General features: G+C 40.8%; 1 protein-coding gene across 3 annotated transcripts in view; it reads left to right on the forward strand.

Annotated features, from left to right (window-relative positions):
• The first annotated feature begins 14870 nt into the window (after positions 1-14870).
• SECISBP2L (SECIS binding protein 2 like) overlaps positions 14871-20622 on the forward strand; it is a 62676-nt gene continuing 56924 nt past the window's right edge. For all 3 annotated transcript variants that reach the window (XM_003420122.4, XM_064291992.1, XM_010599665.3), the window contains exon 1: positions 14871-15035. In XM_003420122.4, coding sequence (XP_003420170.2) covers positions 15012-15035 — 24 coding nt within the window. In that variant the 5' untranslated portion in view covers positions 14871-15011. The remainder of the gene's footprint in view (positions 15036-20622) is intronic.

Genomic DNA, 20622 nt, shown 5'->3' on the forward strand with positions numbered 1-20622 from the left:
GTCCGGACCAGGGTTTTTTTTTGCTGGGAGTTTTTTCACTACCTTTTCAATGGCTTCTTTTGTTATGGGTCTATTTAGTTGTTCTACCTGTGCTTGTATTATTTTAGGTAGGTAGCATGTTTCTAGGAATTCATCTATTTCTTCTAGGTTTTCAAATCTGTTTGAGTATAGTTTTTCATAGTAATCTGATATGATTCTTTTAATTTCAGTTGGGTCTGTTGTAATATGGCCCATCTCATTTCTTATTCGGGTTATTTGCTTCCTCTCCTGTTTTTCTTTTGTCAGTTTGGCCAATAGTTTATCAATTTTGTTGATTTTTTTTAAAAAACCAGCTTTTGGTCTTGTTAATTCTTTCAATTGCTTTTCTGTTTTCTATTTCATTTAGTTCAGCTCTAATTTTTATTATTTGTTTTCTTCTGGTGTCTGTGGGTTTCTTTTGTTGCTCTCTTTCTATTTGTTTGAGTTGTAGGGATAATTCTTTGATTTTGGCCCTTTCTTCTTTTTGGATGTGTGCATTTATTGATATAAATTGGCCTCTGAGCACTGCTTTTGCTGTGTCCCAAAGGTTCTGATAGGAAGTGTCTTCATTCTCATTGGATTCTCTGAATTTCTTTATTCCATCCTTAATGTCTTCTATGATCCACTCTTTTTTGAGCAGGGTATTGTTCAGTTTCCAAGTGTTTGACTTCTTTTCCCTGCTTTTCCTGTTATTCGATTTCCACTTTTATGGCCTTAGGGTCAGAGAAGACGCTTTGTAATATTTCAATGTTTTGGATTCTGCTAAGGCTTGCTTTATGACCTAATACATGGTCAATTCTAGAGAATGTTCCATGTGCCCTAGAAAAGAAAGTATGCTTGGTTGCTGTTGGGTGGAGTGTTCTCTATATGTCTACAAGGTCAAGTTGGTTGATTGTGGCATTTAGATCTTGTGTCTTTATTGAGCTTCTTTCTGGATGTCCTGTCCTTCACTGAAAGTGGTGTGTTGAAGTCTCCTACTATTATTGTGGACCTGTCTATCTCACTTTTCAATGCCGATAGAGTTTGTTTTATGTATCTTGCAGCCCTGTCATTGGGTGCATAAATATATAATATGGTTATAGCTGCTTGGTGTATTGTCCCTTTAATTATTATATAGTGTCCTTCCTTATCCTTTATGATGGATTTAAGTCTTTTTTATCAGAAATTAATATTGCCACTCCTGCTCTTTTTTGATTGTTGTTTGCTTGATATATTTTTTCCCATCCTTTGAGTTTTAGTTTGTTTGTGTCTCTAAGTCTAAGGTGTGTTTCTTATAGGCAGCGTATAGATGGATCTTGTTTCTTTATCCAATCTGCAATTCTCTGTCTCTTTATTGGTGCATTTAGTCCATTTACATTCAGGGTAATTACGGAGAGGTATGAATTTAGTGCTATCATTTTGATTCTTTTTTTGTGTGTTGACAGTTTCTTTTTCCCACTTGATTTTATGTGCTGAGTAGATTTTCTTTATATATTGTCCTTTCCTCAGATTTGTTGTTGTTGATTTTGTTTCTGCTGAGTCTGTACTTTTCCCTTGTATTTTATTTTGATGAGTAGGATAGTTTTTCTCCTTTGTGGTTACCTTATTATTTACCCCTATTGTTCTAAATTTAAAACTAACTTTTATTTCTTTGTATCATGGTATCTTCCTCTCCATATGGAAGGTGTATGATTACATTTCTTAGTGCCTCTTTATTATTTTAATGTTGTCTTCTTTTACACAACAATAACAGCACTGTTACCGCGTGTTGGGCTTTTTTTTTAAATCTTGCTTTGTTTTTTTGGATTTCCCTGTCTGGGTTGACTTCTGGTTGCTCTGCCCAGTGTTCTAGTCTTGGGATGATGCCTGAAATTATTGATTTGCTAACCAAAGAACTCCCTTTAGTATTTCTTGTAGTTTTGGTTTGATTTTTATGAATTCCCTCAACTTGTGTTTATCTGGAAATGTCTTAATTTCACCTTCATATTTAAGAGACAGTTTTGATGGATATATGATTCTTGGCAGGCAATTTTTTTCCTTCAATTTTTTAAATATGTCATCCCATTGCATTTTGCCTGCATGGTTCCTGCCTAGTAGTATGAGCTTATTCTTATTGGCTCTCCTTTGTAGGTGACTTTTCGTTTATCCTTCGCTGGTCTTATAGTTCTTTATCTTTGGTTTTGGCAAGCTTGATTATAATATGTCTTGGTGACTTTCTTTTAAGATCTACCTTATGTGGAGTTCGATGAGCATCTTGGATAGGTATCTTCTCATCTTTCACAATATCAGGGAAGTTTTCTGCCAAGAAATCTTCAACAATTTTCTCTGTATTTTCTGTTATCCCTCCCTGTTCTGATACTCCAATCACTCGTAGGTTATTTCTCTTGATAGAGTCCCACACGATTCTTAAGGTGTCTTCATTTTCTTAAATTCTTTTATCTGATTTTTCTTCAAATATGTTAGTACCAAGTGATTTATCTTCAAGTTCAGAAATTCTAGCTTCTACTTGCTCAGTTCTGCTCCTCTCACTTTCTATTGAGTTATCTAATTCTGTAATTTCTTAATCTTCTGAATTTCTGCTTGCTGTCTATGGATTTTTCTAGCTTATTAAACTTTTCATTATGTTCCTGAATAATCTTTCTAATTTCTTCAGTTGCGTTATCTATGTGTTCCTTGGCTTGTTCTGCATATTGCCTCATTTCCTTCCTGATGTGTTGAAGGGTTGTGTATATTAAACTTTTGTATTCTGTATCTGGTAATTCCAGGAATGAACTTTCATCTGGAAGATCCCTGGATTCTTTGTTTTGAGAGCCTGTTGAGGTGATCATGGTCTGTTTCTTCATGTGACTTGATATTGACTGTTGTCTCTGAGCCATCTATAAGTTATCGTATTAGTTTATGCTTGCTTACTGTGTCCTAGCTGCTTGCTTTGTTTTGTTTTGGTATACCCCTATGGGTAGCTTGAGTGAGCTAGCTTGATTATTTTCACCTTTGGAGCTCTGGTGTCTTGTCCTCAGCTGGCTAGACCTATTATCAGGTATATCAGTCTAGGATTCCATTTAGTTTTTTTGTATGAATTCAGCTCAGGTTTCCAGGTAGCTGATATCAAGTGTGTGGTACAGGCTCTGTCCTACAGTCTTAGAAGGGCAGGGGTGATTGGCATATATACTGGTATATGATTGCAGCAGGGGGTCAAGCTCTGAACAAGGCAGGGGGTTGAGAACTGACCCCCAAGTGTCTCTGAGAAAAACGCATCTCTGTTCCCTAGAGTGTGCTGGTGGGTGGGTTCTGCAGAGGGACCATGGGCACCCAAGGTTTTTGGTTGTAAGGACTAGGAGGTACCAGTTATCTTTGGACCCCTGTCATGGGTGGCTTGGTGACCTGAGTGGAGCTACCAGTCCTTAGCTCCCTGATGTGGGTAGGTGAGGACCTTGTTTAATAGGCAAGGCAATGTCAAACATCAAACACCGACCTCTCTACTGCACAGCTGAAATGGTTGGAGTTTGCCAACAAGGGCCTATTCTCCCGAAATAGGCCCACACAGGTCCATGCAGAAGGGAAAGGTACTCAAGGTCCACAGACGGTTTTTGCCTGGACAGGAGCCGCTTCTGTATGGAGCTAGCAAATTATCTTTTCCCCCTAGTTGCAATTTTTTTCCTTCCCCAAGGCTGGGAGGATGGCTCTAGGTGCTCACCAGGGTCTATCTCAGGCCCAGGGATTCAGCTGCTGAAGCCGGCTTGGGGGTGGCGGGGGGGCATGGTAAAATATATGCAAGTACTTAGCTTTTGCCGAAAGCGCCCTTCTGCTCAGGTTCTGGAGGTGTGAGTGGGCTGTGTGGCTGGCTGCTTCTCCCTGAGGAAACCACGGCCAAACGCTAGGACCAGCCCGCCGCCGCTGCCGCTCCAGGAATGGTGCCTGAGGGCTCCGTGCGATTCAGGTTCGGCAACTCCTCTCCACTTCTGAACGGCCTCTTCCTCCCCCTGCCCCTCAGTTCGTTGTCTAAGCTTGCGTTTGATGCTCAGGGCTCCCAGCTTGTCACAAATATACTCGTTTTCAGGCCTTTGTTGTAAAGAGGGCTCGATGGAAGCGTCTGTCTATTCCGCCATCTTGGCTCCGCCTCACATCTTGTTTTCTTATTCAGGTTATTTGCTTTCTCTCCTGTTTTTCTTTTGTCAGTTTAAAAGTTTGGCCAATGGTTTATCAATTTTTTTTAACTTTTCAAAGAACCAGGTTTTGGTCTTGTTAACTCTTTTAATTGTTTTTCTATTCTCTATGTTATTTAACTCTGCTCTAATTTTTATCATTTGCTTTCTTCTGGTGCCCAAGAGTTTCTTTTGCTGCTCTCTATTTGTTCAAGTTGTAGGGTTAATGCCTTTCTTCTATTTGGATGTGTGCATATATTGGTATAAATTGACCTTTGAGTACGGCTTTTGTTGTGTCTCGAAGGTTCTGGTAGAATGTGTTTTCATTCTCATTTGATTCTCTGAGTTTCTTTATTCTGTCCTTAATGTCTTCTATAAAAAACCAGTAGTTTTTCAGCAAGGTGTTGTTCAGTTTCTATGTGTTTGATTTTTTTTTTTTTTTGCTTTGCTTTTTCTGTTATTGATTTCTACTTGTATGGCTGGCTTTATGATCAGAAAAGATGCTTTGTAATATTTCAATGTTTTGGTTTCTGTTAAGGCTTGCTTTATGGCCTAATATATGTCTATTCTGGAGAATGTTCCATGTGCATTAGAAAAGAAAGTATACTTGGCTGCTGTTGGTGGTGTGTTCTGTATATGTCTATGAGATCGAGTTGGCTGACTGTGGCATTTAGATCTTCCATGTCTTTATTGAGCTTTCTTGATGCTCTGTCCTTTATCGAAAGTGATGTGTAGAAGTCTACTATTATTGTGGAGCTGTGTATCTATCTTTTCAATGCTGTTAGTTTGTGTTTTATTTTTTGCAGCCCTGTAGTTGGGTACATAACTGCTTATTATGTTTATGTCCCCCTGGTGTATTGACCATTTAATCATTATATAGTGTCCTTCCTTATCCTTTGTGGTGAATTTTACTTTAAAGTATATTTTGTCAGAAATGAATATTGCTACTCCTGCTCTTTTTCGACTGTTGTTTGCTTGATATATATTTTTTCCGTTCTTTGAGTTTTAGTTTGTTGTGTCTTTAAGTCTAAGGCATATGTCTTGTAGGCAGCATATAGATAGTGGTTTTTTTTTGTTTGTTTTTAAATCCATTTTGCCACTCTCTTATGTCTTTATTGGGGCATTTAATCCATTTACATTCAGCGTAATTATTGATAGGTATGAGTTTAGTGCTGTCATTTTTTTATGTCTTTTTTTGTGTTGTTGACAGTTTCAGTGTTCCACGTAATTTTCTGTGCTGAGTTATTTTTCTTTATGTATTTCCTTTTTCATTGTTGTTGATTTTGTATTTGCTGAGTCTTTATGTTTTTCTTGTTTTTCATTTTGAAGTGTAGGATTGTTAGTTACCTTTGTGGTTACCTCAATATTTACCCTTATTTTTCTAAGTTTAAACCAATCTTTTATTTCTTTATAGTGCCTTGACTTCCTCTCCATATGAAAGATCTATGACTACATTTTTCCCTCTTTTTTGTTTTAATGTTGTCATCTTTTACATAACGGTGCTTCTGTTTCCCTGTTTTGAGTGTTTTAGCTTTGATTTGTTTTTGTGATTTCCCTATTTGGGTTGATATCTGGTAGTTCTGTCCTGTGTTCTAGCCTTGGGTTGTTATCTGATGTTATTTAGTATTTCTTGTAATTTTGGTTTGGTTTTTCCAAATTCCCTAAATTTTTCTTTATCTGGAAATGTCCTAATTTCACCATCATATTTGAAAGAGAGTTTTGCTGGATATATAATTCTCGGCTGCAATTTTTTTTCCTTCAAGGTTTTATCTATGTCATCCCTTTGCCTCCTTGCCTACATGGTTTCTGTTGAGTAGTCAGAGCTTTGTCTTATTGACTCTCCTTTGTAGGTGACTTTTCATTTATCCTTAGCCACTCTTAAAATTCTCTCTTTATCTTTGGTTTTGGCAAGTTTGATTAAAATATGACTTGGTGACTTTCTTTTGGGATCTACTTGTGTGGGGTTCTGTGAGTTTTTTGGATAGATATATTCTCATCTTTCACAATACCACTGAAGTTTTCTGCCAAGGAACCTTTAAAAATTCTCTCTGTATTTTCTGTTATTCTCTCCACCCCCCCAATTCTGGTATTCCAATCACTTGTAGGTTATTCCTCTTGATAGAGTCCCACATAATTCTTAGGGTTTCTTCATTTTTTTAAATTCTTATATTTGATTTTTCCTCAAATATGCTGGTGTCAAGTGATTTATCTTCAATGTTACTAATTCTAACTTCCATTGCCTTAAGTCTCCTATGACTATCTATTGAGTTGTCTAATTCTGAAATTTTGTCATTAATCTTCCAGATTTCTGTTTGCTGTCTCTCTATGGATTATTGCAGCCTGTTAAATTTGTCATTATGGTCTTGTATAACCTTCTTAAGTTCCTCTGTTGCTTTGTCTGTGTGCTCCTTGTCTTGTTCTGTGGTTTGCCTGCTCTCCTTCCTGATCTCTTGAAGAGTTCTGTATATTAATCTTTTGTATTCCACCTTGGGTAATTCCAGGAAGTTCTCTTCATCTGGAAGATTTCTTGATTCTGTTTTGGGAGCTTGCTGAAGCCACCATGGTCTGCCTCTTTATGTGATTTGAGATATTGACTGTTGTCTCTGAGCCATCAATAAGTTATTGTATTTGTTTAGTTACTGTGTCCTAGCTTCTTGTTTTGTTTTGCTATGCTTAAATAGGCTGCTTGAGTGAGCTAGTTTGATTATTGGTGCCCTTGAAGCTCTCCCATCCTGTCACCAGGTGGTTAGAGGTGTTACTATGTACGGGAGCTCAGGAGTCTTTTTTCTTATATGGATTCAGCTCAGGTGTCCAGGTAGTTGGTCACCAATTGTGTGGTGCAGGCTCTCACCTACGGTCCTAGATGAGCAGGGGTGATTGGTGTAGGCACAGGTATCTGGCTGCAATAGGGGATCATGCCGAGCCAGGCAGGGGGCTGAAAACCACCTCTGTCTGTGAGGAAAGCATGTCCCTGTTCCGTACAGCGCGTAGGCAGGTGGGTTTTGCAGCCAGACTATGGGCACCCAAAGCTGTTGGCTGTAAGGACTGGGAAGCACCACTTATTCTTGGACCCCTGTTGTGGGTGGCTAGGTGGCATGGGGGAAGCCACCAGTCCTCAGGCCCCTGATGTGGTTAGGTAAGGACCTTGCTTAATAGGCAGAATGGTGTCAAATGTCATGAACCTGCCTCTCCACCATGTAGCTGAAAGAGCTAAAGTTAGAATTCAGGTATATACCCTGTCATACTGTGCTAATGAGTGCCTACGCTGTTAAAATAGGCCCATGCAGGTCTATGCAAGAGTGAAAGGCATTCGAAGTCTATGGACCCCTTATGCCTATGCCTAGGCAAAGGAGCTGTTTCTGCCTTGAGTTCCTGGCTTAAGGGAGTAGGCAGAATATTTTTTCCCTGTTTGTTAATTTGTTCCCTCTTCAAAGCTGGAAGAATGGCGCAGGATCCTACTTCCAGCCCCAGGGTCGCGGCAATCTCTGAAGCCAGCTCAGATCCAGTGCATAGCCAGAAGGGGGCAGGTAAGCAGGAGAGAGGTTTTTCCCAAAGGAGTGTTTTTTGATCTGCACTGTAGGTTGGACGCATGTACTTATCTTTTGCTGACTGAGCACTGCTTTTTGCTGATTCTGGAGGAGTAGACTCCCTGCTGCTCAATCTCTCCCAATGTGGGAAATGTGTCCCGAATGCCACTGCTTGCCTCACCACCGGCCCGGGCCTGCAGACTGCTGGTTCCTGCCAGGTCAGGTCTGGTAACACCTCGGTGCTTCTCAACAGTTTCTCCTTCCCCCTGCTGCCAAGTCTGACTCCTCAGCTTTGCCTTTGATGTTCAGGGCTCCTAGATTGTCATATATAATCCATTGACTTGTTTTTTGGGGTCTTTGTTGTAAGAGGGACCACAGGAAGCATCTGACTACTCCACCATCTTGGCCCTGCCTCAGAGAGTTATTGTTAATATATGAATATTCACTTTTAAATACAGGTAAGCATTTTGGATGTAACTCCTTATATTGAGAGTCTATTGTTTAGTTTAAATACAGAATAAATTTGTTGTAATAATGGTAGTTGTGAAAGTTGTTTTATGTAAAAATTACTGAGAACTTTCAAGTAATTATATAAATAGGGAAATAACTGAAAGTGAACACAATTATGAAGAAAGCCTGGCTGGGTAACTTTAGGAAGAAAACTATATTCTTTTTAACCACAAATATCTATACAATTTATTTAATAATAAAATGTATGTAGAAATAAACAAACATTAGAAATTAAAACTCTTAGTGTTACCAGAGTAACAATATTAGGTCTGTATCTGAAAATATCCAGAAAGCATCTTCAAGCAGAGACCAAGCTTCAGTTTCTAGAGGGATTCGATGAAACTGAATCATCTCCACTGGCCAAATCTTCAAATCCAGGAGTTGAAGAGCGGATAAAACTTCACCTCAGTTAGCTCCTCTTAGAAAGGAAAGGAAGTAAGATAACAGGTGGTAACATCACTATGAGAAGTACCTTATATGGCAGAGCTAGTCAGTACCTTATATGGCAGAGCTAGTCAAAAATTACCTTGTTCCTCACCTGATCTTAGTTGAAAGTAGGTTTTTACTTAAAATGTCAGTGTGACCTTTTGTGTATCCTTACTGCAGAGCCACGCAGGAGCAAACAGTACTGAGAAACCATTCCTGCATTACATCAAACTTTTCAAATTTGACTATTTAATTTTTATAATTTTGTAATAATTGAATTCTTAAATAAATGTTTAGATTTGTTCTTATATCCCAAAAGTTAAGTATCAGTTTTAACATTTATCAGCATTCAGCCAAAATGTGAATATAGTGCACTTCTTCTAAACCCACTAAATGCCTTTTGGATTTAAATTAAATCCAAAATCCATACCATGGCAGACAAGCTCCCTCACACAGTTTGGCTCCAGTCTCCCGCTCCATCTATCTCCCTCCTATCATGCTCCAGTCACAATGGCCTCTTCCTTTCCCTTCCTCCAATGCCTAGAGTTTTCACTCCTGGGACCTTTGCTTTATTTTTCTCCCACCTTTTCCTATTCTTTAAGTCTCAGCTCAGATATCATGTTCTTAAATCATCTTCAGGAGGGATCAATCCAGAAATGTGGAGGAGAGAGTTCAGCCCCTCAGCTCAGCTCTCAGCTGAGATGTCACCTCCCCCTCTAAAGTAGTCCTCCTCCCCCTCCACTTGCTCTCAATCACCTTACTATGTTTTATTTCCTTCACGGCACTCATCCCTACCTGAAATTATCTTCTTTATTTATATGCTATTGTCTGTCTCCTCGACAATAAACTGTAAATTACATGAGAGAAGGAACTTGGTCTGCTTTGTTCACTGCTGTGTCCTCAGTACGTAGACCAGTGCCCAGCATGTAACAGGTACTCAGCGAACGATATATAGTGGTTAAGTGCTCAGCTGCTAACTGAAAGGTCGGCAATTCAAACCCACCAGCTGCTCCTCGGGAGAAAGATGTGGCAGTCTGCTTCTGTAAAGATTACGGCCTTGGGCCATGGTCCCCTGACCTTCTGTTAGCCCAAGACTGGAACCATTCCCAAAGCCAACTCTTCAGACAGGGATTGGACTGGACTATAAGATAGAAAATGGTACTGGTGAGGAGTGAGCTTCTTGGCTCAAGTAGACACATAAGACTATGTGAGCAGCTCCTGTCTGGAAGGGAGATGAGAAGGCAAAGGGGGACAGGAGCTGGCTGAATGGACACGGGGAATACAGGGTGGAGAGAAGGAGTGTGCTGTCTCATTAGGGGGAGAGCAACTAGGAGTATATAGCAAGGTGTATAAAAATTCTTGTATGAGAGACTGACTTGATCTGTAAACTTCCACTTAAAACACAATAAAAAAAGAAAAGATTACAGCCTTAGAAGCCCCATGTGGCAGTTCTACTCTATTCTACAGAGTTGCAATGAGTCAGAATCAACTCAAGGGCAATGGGTTTGGGGTTTTTTTTTTTTTTTTTAGTATATTAAATCTGGACTTCTGTCATTTTGACTGGGTCCCCAAAGGACAGACATTAGGTGCCAAGTCCCTCTGCATCTTAAGGTAGGTGTTAGTTCACCCTTGAAAAATATATTAAGAAATTGTGGCTCAGCAGTATTCATCACGCTCACTTCCAGTCTATGGAGGGTGGGTGTGGGATGGGGGACTGATGACTCACGAAGAATACTGCTTTGGAGATACTGATCCTACCCACAGCTCCTATGGAGGAAAAAAGAGAAAGAGAGATGCTTCCCTTTACCTCAGGCCACGTTAAGAGAAGCCTTCAGCAAAACACTTGGAGAACCTAATACGCGTCTCCTGGAGTCTGCAGAATATAGGAACATGTTATCTGGTGCTTTCTTGAGAAAATCAAAGGCAGAGTAGAAAGAGAGCAGCAACGGGAACAAGCGCACTTTTACGAACTGTGGACACGTGAGTCTTTCCAGAGTTATGTGTATTGATGTCTGCAACTTACTTTGAGCTGCGCCAAAAGTAAGAGGGATTCATGGGTGTATAGAGGGATGGATGAATGGGTAGATATGTCATAAAACAAGTATAACAAAATGTTCCTGGATGGATGGATGGATAGATATGTGATAAAGCAAGTACAGCAAAATGTTGCTATCGATCAAACAAAAAAACCAAACAAGCAAAAAAAAAAAAAACATTGCCATCGAGTCGGATTCATAATGACCCTACAGGACAGAGCAAAACTATTCCACAGGGTTTCCAAGGAGCAGCTGGTGGATTTAAATTGCCTCCCTTTTGGTTAGCAGCCAAGCTTTTAACCACTGATCAGTGGGAGGGGGTTTCTACTGAAGCCATTTTAAAAGGAATTCTAGCTAAGAAGGCTGCTTTGCTGTATCCCAAGGGAACAAGCAGAGGGCTGAAGCAGTCCCCGTAAACCTAGAGGTAAGGGCTAGTATCACAAGTGTTGCCCAGAAATGTCTTTATGCCTGCTACAGTAATTGAACATCTGAGAAAGCTACCCTACCCCTCTCACCTGCATTTCTTCTTCCCCTGGGCCCACACCTGGAGAAGTCTAAAAGCTCAACCAGAGACTGGTTAAGGTGGAAGAGATGGAGACGTGCAAGGCAGAAAACGAAACAGAAGTGGCTCACTTGTCTCCCCACTGTGGGCTTCCAGCCTTAAGCAGGGCTCATCTAGAGAAAAGGAATGAAGTTTGTGGGACCTTCATGAGATTGCACCCAGGGCAACATAAGAAGTAGCCCTCAAAGGGTTTGAAGGGACAGTGAAGTAAAAAATAAAATAATTTTCTCCTTGCACCCTGCTGAATCCTGCTCATTCAATAAACTGCCCAGGCCTAACAGAGCCCAACCCTGGATGAAAGAATCCCAAGGTAATATTTTATCACATGCTTGTTTATTTAACATGAGCACCCGCTATTGGTCAGGTAGGGAGAATACAATAGCAAACAAGACAGACATTTTGTGTTAAGTAGGGAAGTTTTAAAAGTCAGTAGGGGTGATGGTAACTGTGGGGGAAATAAAATCTCACTTTTCACACTAAACTGTAAAGACAAATCAACTCAATTTAGTAATTCCGTCCCCGTCTGTTCCTCTCCTGTTCTGCCTCCTGGAGTGAGGTCGGACCTCACAAGTTAAAGAACGCTAACCAAAAGTTTGGAGATTCGAACCCACCAGCCACTCCTCAGGAGAAAGATGTGGCAGTTTGCTTCCGTAAAGATTGAAAAAAAAAACAGCCTTGGAAATCCTATGGGGCAGTTCTACTGTGTCCTATAGGGTTGCTATGGGTTTAGGTTTGAGCTTGGGTTTTTACCTTCCCTTGTCCATATTCAGGATCCCTGATGGTGCAGTGATTAAGAGCTATGGCTGCTAACCAAAAAGTCGGCAGTTTGAATCTACCAGCTGCTCTTTGGAAACCCTATGGGGCAGTTCTACTCTGATCTATAGGGTCGCTATGAGTCAGGATTGACTCAACGGCAACGGGTTAAGTTTTTTTGATTCTGACCATATTCAGCACCTTTACTGGGGCTTCATTACATGGGCATGATTGGTTGCATCATCCTCCCCACCACCCTAGAGGTCTGCTGATATCACGAAGTGGTGTTTCTGGCCTGGTCAGCCCAGCCAAGAGTTTCTCAGTCTTTCCTTGTTATTCATGATCTTGGCAGTTTTGGGGGGCACCGGTCAGGCATGTTGTAGACTGTCTCTCACTTTGGGTTTGGTTGGTGTTTTTATAGACTGAGATTATGATTTTAGGGAATAATCATACATACATGAAATGTCCTTCTCATCACATCATATCAGTGACTTATCCCTGGTGATGTTAACCTTGGCCACTTGGTTAAGGTAGTGTTTGCCAGGCTTCTTCACTACGAAGTTTCTATTTTTCCCCTTCCATACTCTGTTCTTTGGAAGAGAGTCACTAAGTCCAGCCGCGCTTAAAGGGGAAAGCGGTACTAAGCTCCACCTCATGGAGGAGGATTATCTATCTACATATATTATTTGGAAATCTGCTGGAAGGAAGATTTGTCCCCTCTCCCTCATTTATTTATTCATTCAGTAATTTACTCACATCTAGTCCTTTTTTTTAATGCTGAGGGACTTTATTATTTACGCAAATAAAAATGCATTTAATTTTTAAGCTAAGAAAATACACCAGTTACTTACTTAGCAAAATGTCTTATTAGAATAACTCTAAATGACACCTCGATGTCAAGAAAATGCTGACTGATGACAGTTTATGATATTTCTCTGAAGATCTTCCAGAGCTTCATAACCATGTGGGAGAGACCGAAGAGGTGCTGGTCCCCCTGCCTCGCCTGCTCCACTTTCTCCTCCCCCATAACCGGAGGTTACAGCAACAGTCCCAGCATGGCAGAGAGGGCTGGGGTGGGGCAGGGTGAGAGCTAATCTTAAAGGCATCATGGTGATGTCTTTTCACTTGGCTGGGGTACACCAAAAAAACAAACCCACTGCTGTTGAGTTGATTCCAACTCATAGCGACCCTATAGGACAGAGTAGAACTGCCCCATAGAGTTTCCAAGGACCACCTGGCGGATTTGAACTGCCGACCTCTTGGTTAGCAGCCGTAGCACTTAACCACTACGCCATCAGGGTTTCCGGGTGGGGATAAATTATGGCTACATTCAAAGTTCTTTTTATCTTTCACTTGAGAAGGAGGATGGTCATCTGTTAGTTTACATAACTGCACCTTATAAATAGCTTAGTTTTTTTGAGCAACCCTAAATTTATTCACCATTCATTGAATGTCTACCAGGTGTGATAGGCACTACAAACACTGTCATGATTAAGTCCTTGAGTTGCTCATATATGTGACAGTCACACACACATGCATTTCAAACACCTATCTATGTATCTAAAGTTAAGGATGCAGAAGAGTTAATTAAACTAAATGAGAGATTTCCATGTACAAGTATAGCTGCTCTCACCAGGTCAAAATATCAACATAATATAGTGAAGGGCTTCACAGACTAGCCTCTTCAAGAAGCCTATTCAAATAAAACCAGACTAACAACCAAGACTAACTGAAAAGGCATTCACGTCTCTACTGACTTCTCCTGAGGCATGACAAAGCAAACTTCTTAAAATTCTTTTTCTTTCCCATTTGTGGATCTCCACACCAGCCCCACAAACAACAGCCACTTCTCTGTTCCTTAAATATACCTTAGCTTATAAACCAAACCAAAACTCCGTTGCTGTCAATTCCTACTCACTGACCCTATAGGACAGAGTAGAACTGCACCGGGAGCTCTGATTTAGCTTTGTATTTTTCCTCCTCACCTGGGAACTGAGCAGCAAAGAAGAGCTCTTCCAGGAGGGCTGTTTGCTGGAGAGCGTGTCAGAGGAGATGCACAGAGGGCATTTCTGAAATGCTTACCAAGTGCCCAGTTTTGTGGCAGTCTCTTCCCTCAAGGAGGTAATGAACTGGAGATAAAAGGAAAAATCAATAAGTACAGAGGAAAGACCAACATACCAGAGTATATAATTAACCGTTGGGTGGTGTGATACAGACAGGGTAATATTAGGTTCTGAGAAGAGTGAAATCAGCCTAAAGGTGTGTCTGGGCCTGGACGATAGATTAACTCATCAACAACTATTTGTAGAGACTCCTGAGTTTCTTTTGTCTTTTTTTTTTGGCATTTTCCTTTGGTGTCTTTATCTGGGTAACATAAGTAACATGTACAGTGGGGAGCTAAAAGCTCTTCCAACACCGCTAAGAGGCGGTTCCGGATCATGAGCAGGTTTCTGAAGTCCCTGAAGGTTGGAGCCCGAGGGTCCTGGACCCAAGGGCCCACCACCCCTCCAGTTTAACAGTCCAGGGGAGCAGTTAAGTCCCGCGCAGAGGGCGGGGTGGTTTGGGGCGTCTCCCGCAGTCTCGGCCTCAGCCTCAGCCTCAGCCTCAGCCTCAGCCTCAGCCTCAGCCTCAGCCTCAGCCTCAGCCTCAGCCTCAGCCTCAGCCTCAGCCTCAGCCTCAGCCTCAGCCTCAGCCGCGGCTGGGTCAGCCCAGGCTCACGCCGCGGCTCAGGCCACCGCCGTCATCCCGCCCACGGGCTTCTAGCCTCCTCCCTGCTCCTTCGCCTTCCGCTCGCCTCCATTTCCGACAACGCCTCCCGCCCAGTTAGGCCCTCCTCGGCTTCCGTCTCAGACGGTCCCGCCCCGAGGCCGCCGCCTTCTGCATCTCCCGAAGCTGGGTCCGCCTCCTCGGCCGGTGGCGTCGCCCGACTCGGCGTCGGGGCAGCAGGCAGGGGCGGAGGCCCGGAGCCCGGTCTGGACCCGCGCGGGGGGCCATGGAGAAAGCGGCCCGGATCGCTGTCCACACCGACTAACGCGCGCCCGCTGCTGCTGCAGGCGCCATGGACCGAGCCCCCGCAGAGCAGGTACGCGGGCCGGGCAGGCCGGGCCTGGGTCTTCGGGCCGGGGGCCCTGCGGGGCCAGAGCCCGCTCCCGGCGGCCTGGCGGCGCTCGGCCCCGGCATTGTCCCCAGCTGCCGCCCCGCGCGGGGCTGCTCCGGCCGGGCGAAGGGCCGGGGCGCCGAGCTGCCCGCGCGCGTCCCGCGTCCCGCCGGGCGGGGTGACTTCCGCGAGCCGTCCCCGCTGCCCTGCTCCTCGGCCCCGGAGCCTGCGTTCTGGGCGGGAGGCTCTCGGAGGCTCCTGACGGACAGGTGAGGGAGGGCCGCGGGCGTTTCAGGGCGACGTCCGGTTGAGGGACGCCTGGCTGTTGCACAGGCGTTGGAGAGGTTTTCTTTTCCCTTGCCTCTCTATTTAGGTGTTGTGCAAAAATTATACTGTTTCTTTCTTTCTTTTTAAATCCAGGTTTTGTTTTAAGGGTGTAGGACCCGAAGAGTGATTTCTGATCCCGTTTTCATGCTCGAAAAGTAGTCCCATTAGTGTTCTGTTTTATTTGTTTTTAATTGCATTAAGTTTTTGATTATCCGTTTGGTGACCCAGTTATTTTCTGCTTTGAATTTTTTGTTGGTACTATGTGTTTTTATTAATGGAAGCATGCTGAATCATGGAGTGTCTGAGTTTTTGGTAGGTAGTGTGGGCTTTTTTGTTCTTGCCCCATTCCCATAAGCCTACCCTAAGTGTTGAGTGGTACGTGCGAAGGACCGTAATTATACCCCCGAGTCCCCACCGGGATCTGTTGGTGCGTATGTGAACTAATAAAGATTAAAAAAAAATTTTTTTTCCTACCAAAACTTCAGACATCTCATGTAATACCCCGTAAAAATAGTAGTCTGCGGTACACGCCCGTTTCTTGGATTTCAGAAGTCGTCAAGGCCTTTGCTTTGAGGCAGCGCGCACTGTCAGTGGGACACCGGCTTCCCAGAAAACCTCTGAGGCTGAAAAAGTTCCTGGTCGCTGTTTGTACCGCTGGGCGGCACCGACGGGTTATTGGGTCATGGTTACATATGGGTTATTCCTGCTGTAGGCGCTGGAAGGCAGGGATAACGAAAACGTAAAGAATAATGGAAAATAATAGCTCCCCCTGCTCCCAGCATTTCAGTTTTTCCACTTTCCAAACGGTTACCAAAACAACTTAATTGTAGCAAATTTGATGAAGGGGAAGTTGGCTCATGAACCATGCCCCTTTTCTGCTGAAGAGCGGCTTGCCTAGTGATGAATTTAGGTAAATAAATGATGTAATAACTCACCTCCCCCCCCCCCACCAAACCCGTTTCCGTGGAGTCGATTCCGACTCGTAGCGACCCTATAGGACAGAGTAGATCTGCCCCGCAGGGTTTTCCAGGAGCAGCAGGTGGATTCAAACTGCGGACCTGTGGTTAGCAGCAGAGCTCTCAGCCACTGCGCCACCAGGGCTCCATGACGGAATAGGAGAGGCTAATGATTTACCTAATTATTTTACAAATGGAATTATTAGTACCTGCATATTTGAGACAAGATTTCCTGGACTCTTAAATTTGTGTATATTATAGCTAATCAGAGCCAGTTTTTATTTTGAAAAATTTTTAACAAAGCATAAGTTCTTACTAGACTATGACTGAAAATGCAAATGATTATTTTTTTTAAAACAATACGTGGAATTTACCAAACAAAATTGATGTGGAAGCTCTTAGCAAATATAAACAGGCTTTCCTGTGACCTAGAATGCTCTACACAGCCTATATCCAGTATAATTTTAAAAACTTTTTTTTAAGTTTTAAAGCCTGACAGATGAATAGGAGATATCCTTGAACCCTTTCCTTCCATGTGTGTTGCTAATGAAAGGCTTTAACGTTTCGGCCCTTCACCACCCAGAGCTGGAACCAGTAATGCTACCATATGTATACTTATGACTCCTTTCATTCTAGATGAAATGTAATTAGCTAGTTAGATGATAACTTTTAGCATAGCTATTTCCTGTGATTATCTATCAGCAAGTGTTATGAGAAAATAATTGAAACTAGGGAGCCCCTTTCCTTTTCATTGTAGGTCTTTCCAAAGTCCACAACCAGTTAATACCTCGGAGAGAGAGGAGGAGACATGTAAGGAGTACAAGTAAAAAAAATCCTAAAAGATTTTTTTCACTGAAGATCTTTTTTCTTTTTTTCTCTGGTACCTGCTGCATCTTCTCTTGCCTAACACTAAGTGAGAGAAAAAATTGACCCTTCACATACACAACAGAAACAAATCCAGAAAAATGATGTGGCGTTGCTTAGTTAATGCTGTAGCCAGTTAATTCAGGGGTTCATGAATGTGCTGGAAGGAGTGTGCTACATTGTATATATGCATTTTTTCTGGGATAAGAGCCCAAGATTTTTATCATATTCTCAAAGGGATCTATCACTGGAAAAAGCTAAACAACTATTAATGGTAGCATAGGGGCTAGAACTGAGATTTCTCAATTTAGGAGAGTTCTTGAGTTTTCCCACTGTACCATAGGGTAATGTAATGACTTCTGCAGGTTATTTTTAATACACTTTTGTATTTCTACAAATGAAATGAATTTAAATAGGTAAAGACCATTAAAAAGTATCCGTGGTATGTGCTCAGTTTTTTTTTTCCCTACAAAATGTTTGTTTTTCCCGTTTTAAATGGGTGTTGCCTTACATTCAGAACTTCTGGAAATAGCTCATAGCATTAAAACTTATGCGTTATTTTAGTGCATAGAAATTTGAGTTTTCAAAAAATAAGACTTGATACAAACTTTGTGCGTCTCTTTTTAACCTAATTAAATTCTTGAAATACTGTACAATATACAACTTTAAAAAATCTTACATGTTTTTTGCCTGAAGGTATTGTTTGCTTTTATTGCAAAGGACCTCGTATTTTTTTTAATAAAATCTTTCTATAAAAAGATACATTTTATATATATGTTGATCAAGATTGTAAAAAGTAAGTTACTTGGGAATACAATGCTAGATTGATGGTCTTAATTGCGATAATGACTCTTTGGAAAAATGTTATGTACTAGAAAAGAATCCGCAGTGTTCTCTTTTAGCAGGACTGTTAAGTCAAAGCACACAGCTGTATTTTAACTGCCAGAGTTAGGTGTTCTAGAAGCAGATTGATATAACTTGACATAATGCCTTTTTTCCCCCTAACAGACTGCTGGAAGGGATGTGAAGAATAAATCAGGGAGTTCATTTTGTTTATAAAGGTTTAGCATTTCTTTTTTAAGGAAATTTAGGACACTGTTTTGAGACTTTTTAAAACAATAGGCTTAGAGGTGACAAAACACCCAAGGTTTCATGTGTTTTGTGTTATCACAAATCACATAATTTAAACATCGGTTTAATTTTTAGTATGTTAACATTAGACAAGTTGTAAATGAGAATTTAGAGAATTATTGGTTATTAATGGTTTTGACATTTACGCAGTGTACTGTTCACTAATGAGTTTCCAGAATGACTGGATTTATAATTGTTGTCTCTAAATAATTTATAATCTTCAGGTAATCTCAACAGCCTAAACTAATACATTCAAGTAGGTTACTGTATAATGTTTATTATTCAAAAATACTTATAGTTGGCCTTTATATATAGACATACGTATATCTGTCTTACCAGATTTTGAAAATAATACTTTTGTAATTTGGAGTCCCGGTGTTGCTGTGATTTAAGAGCTTGACTGCTAACCAAAAGGTCAGCAGTTCGAATTTATCAGCTGCTCCTTGGGAACTCTGTGGGGCAGCTCTACTCTTATTCTGTAGGGTCCTTATGAGTTGAAATTGACTTCTCGGCAGCAGGTTTTGTTTTTTTGTAATTAAGGAAAAAAATGCATTCTCATTTGTAGCAAATACTATTTGGAAATTTAAAAAGATGTTTTTTTCTAAACCCTTGGGTCAAAGAGAAAAAGTACAGTTATAAGTTACTGAAAAGGTAAAAACAAAAAAAAAGAATACTGCATATGGAAACCCATGGAATGTGGCTGAAGCTATATGTACCCCGAGGTCAATGCATAGTCATAAATGCTTTCATTATTGGACATTTTAAAACGAAAATAAAAATTAAACATCAAAGGCAAGAAGTTAGGGGAAAAACCCCATGGAAGCAGAGAAGAAAACAATAAATATATAAGCAGAAATTAACGAATTAGATAATCCAAAAACTAGTGTTAAACCTAGGAAGTTGGATCTTAGAAAAGTGCCGTCATATTTTAAAACCATTAGACTCAGTCTGTTTTGAGAAAAGAGGAAAAATGTGCTGGTAGCAAAGCCAGTAGGCAGTGTCAGAATTAAGTACTTCTTTCGCTCAGTGTGTTCTGAAGTCTTGTAAAACTTAAACATAGAAATACTGCAGTTTGTTTTGGCAAGTGGTTTACTTTAAACCATTCCAGTCAGAAAGCAGGATGGCCAGCAGGTAATCCGTAGATGTTAATCCTTTTCTCTGTCAGAAGACATTTATTTTTGGCTGTAGGATGTAAAATATCTTGATGTTCGATATATCATATTTTCATCCTGGAAGAATATGGAAAGCTTTTATGGTCATATTTTTTCTGCGGGTGTTAATGCCCACTCTGAAATTTCACTGCCTCATATCCTACCTCAGTTTTCATTTGAAGTGGGTGTCATTTTTTTCTGCACTTCTGTGTAGGCTGCATCTTGAAGACTTCAGTGTGCATTCGCTGCTCATGTGCGCTTAGTTCAGTTTGCCCAGTTTTGCTAAATCAGCCCAGCTTAGTGTCTTTTCCAGAACATGTGCTCAGTATATATTTGTTTGAATTACATAGGCTGTCAAGTATCTGAATGCATTTGCTTAATAATTTATTTTAAACAAGATTTTTGTAGTTTCATGTTCTGATAAATTCTTGGGTTTTCTAGATTATTCATCTCAGAGAAATTTTATTATTGACATTTGATTTAATATACACAAAATTAAAGATGAGTATGAAACCACTTAAATATTTTTTCAAATACAGTTCTAGAATTACTATTATGATTTTTTATTAACTTGGGAATTTCTGTAATAATTTGGAAAGATAAAGATAATTTTACTGTGTAGTTTTTTTTTTCCTAATCTGAAGCAAATAGTAGAACAAGAATAGTCAGATTTTTTCCATATTTAGGTGTGTAGATTTATTCCATAGTTATACTTTATTTAAGGAGACAACTCCCTGTTATAAAACTTCCGGTGCCTAAAAAATAAATCTTTACAAAAGTAGAGAGGCTAAACACAGAAATTCAAACAGAGGACTAAAATGGGCATTGAATAGCTTAGTCTAGATAACTTTTTCATAACTTTTTTTGTCTATTGTGCAAGTCTTTGATTTCTGTGGTAATGTAATTGAGATATTGCCAGAATCTGCTTGTTCTGTTAACATATTATCTGTACAGATTTTATTCTGTAGAATTGTGAGACTTTCAGTATCATAGCATTACTTTTCAGGTCTAAAAACAACAGATACTGCATTTTGATGTTTGATACTGGAGGCCCCAAAGTCACAATAAACTACTTTTAAAACCAAACAGAACTGTAACTGTAGGAGAAAGTTTGCCAGTCCGTTCCTGCTAGTGATATCTTCT

The sequence above is a fragment of the Loxodonta africana genome, chromosome 10 (assembly GCF_030014295.1).
Source record: "Loxodonta africana isolate mLoxAfr1 chromosome 10, mLoxAfr1.hap2, whole genome shotgun sequence".
In the NCBI taxonomy this organism is placed as follows: Eukaryota; Metazoa; Chordata; class Mammalia; order Proboscidea; family Elephantidae; genus Loxodonta; species Loxodonta africana.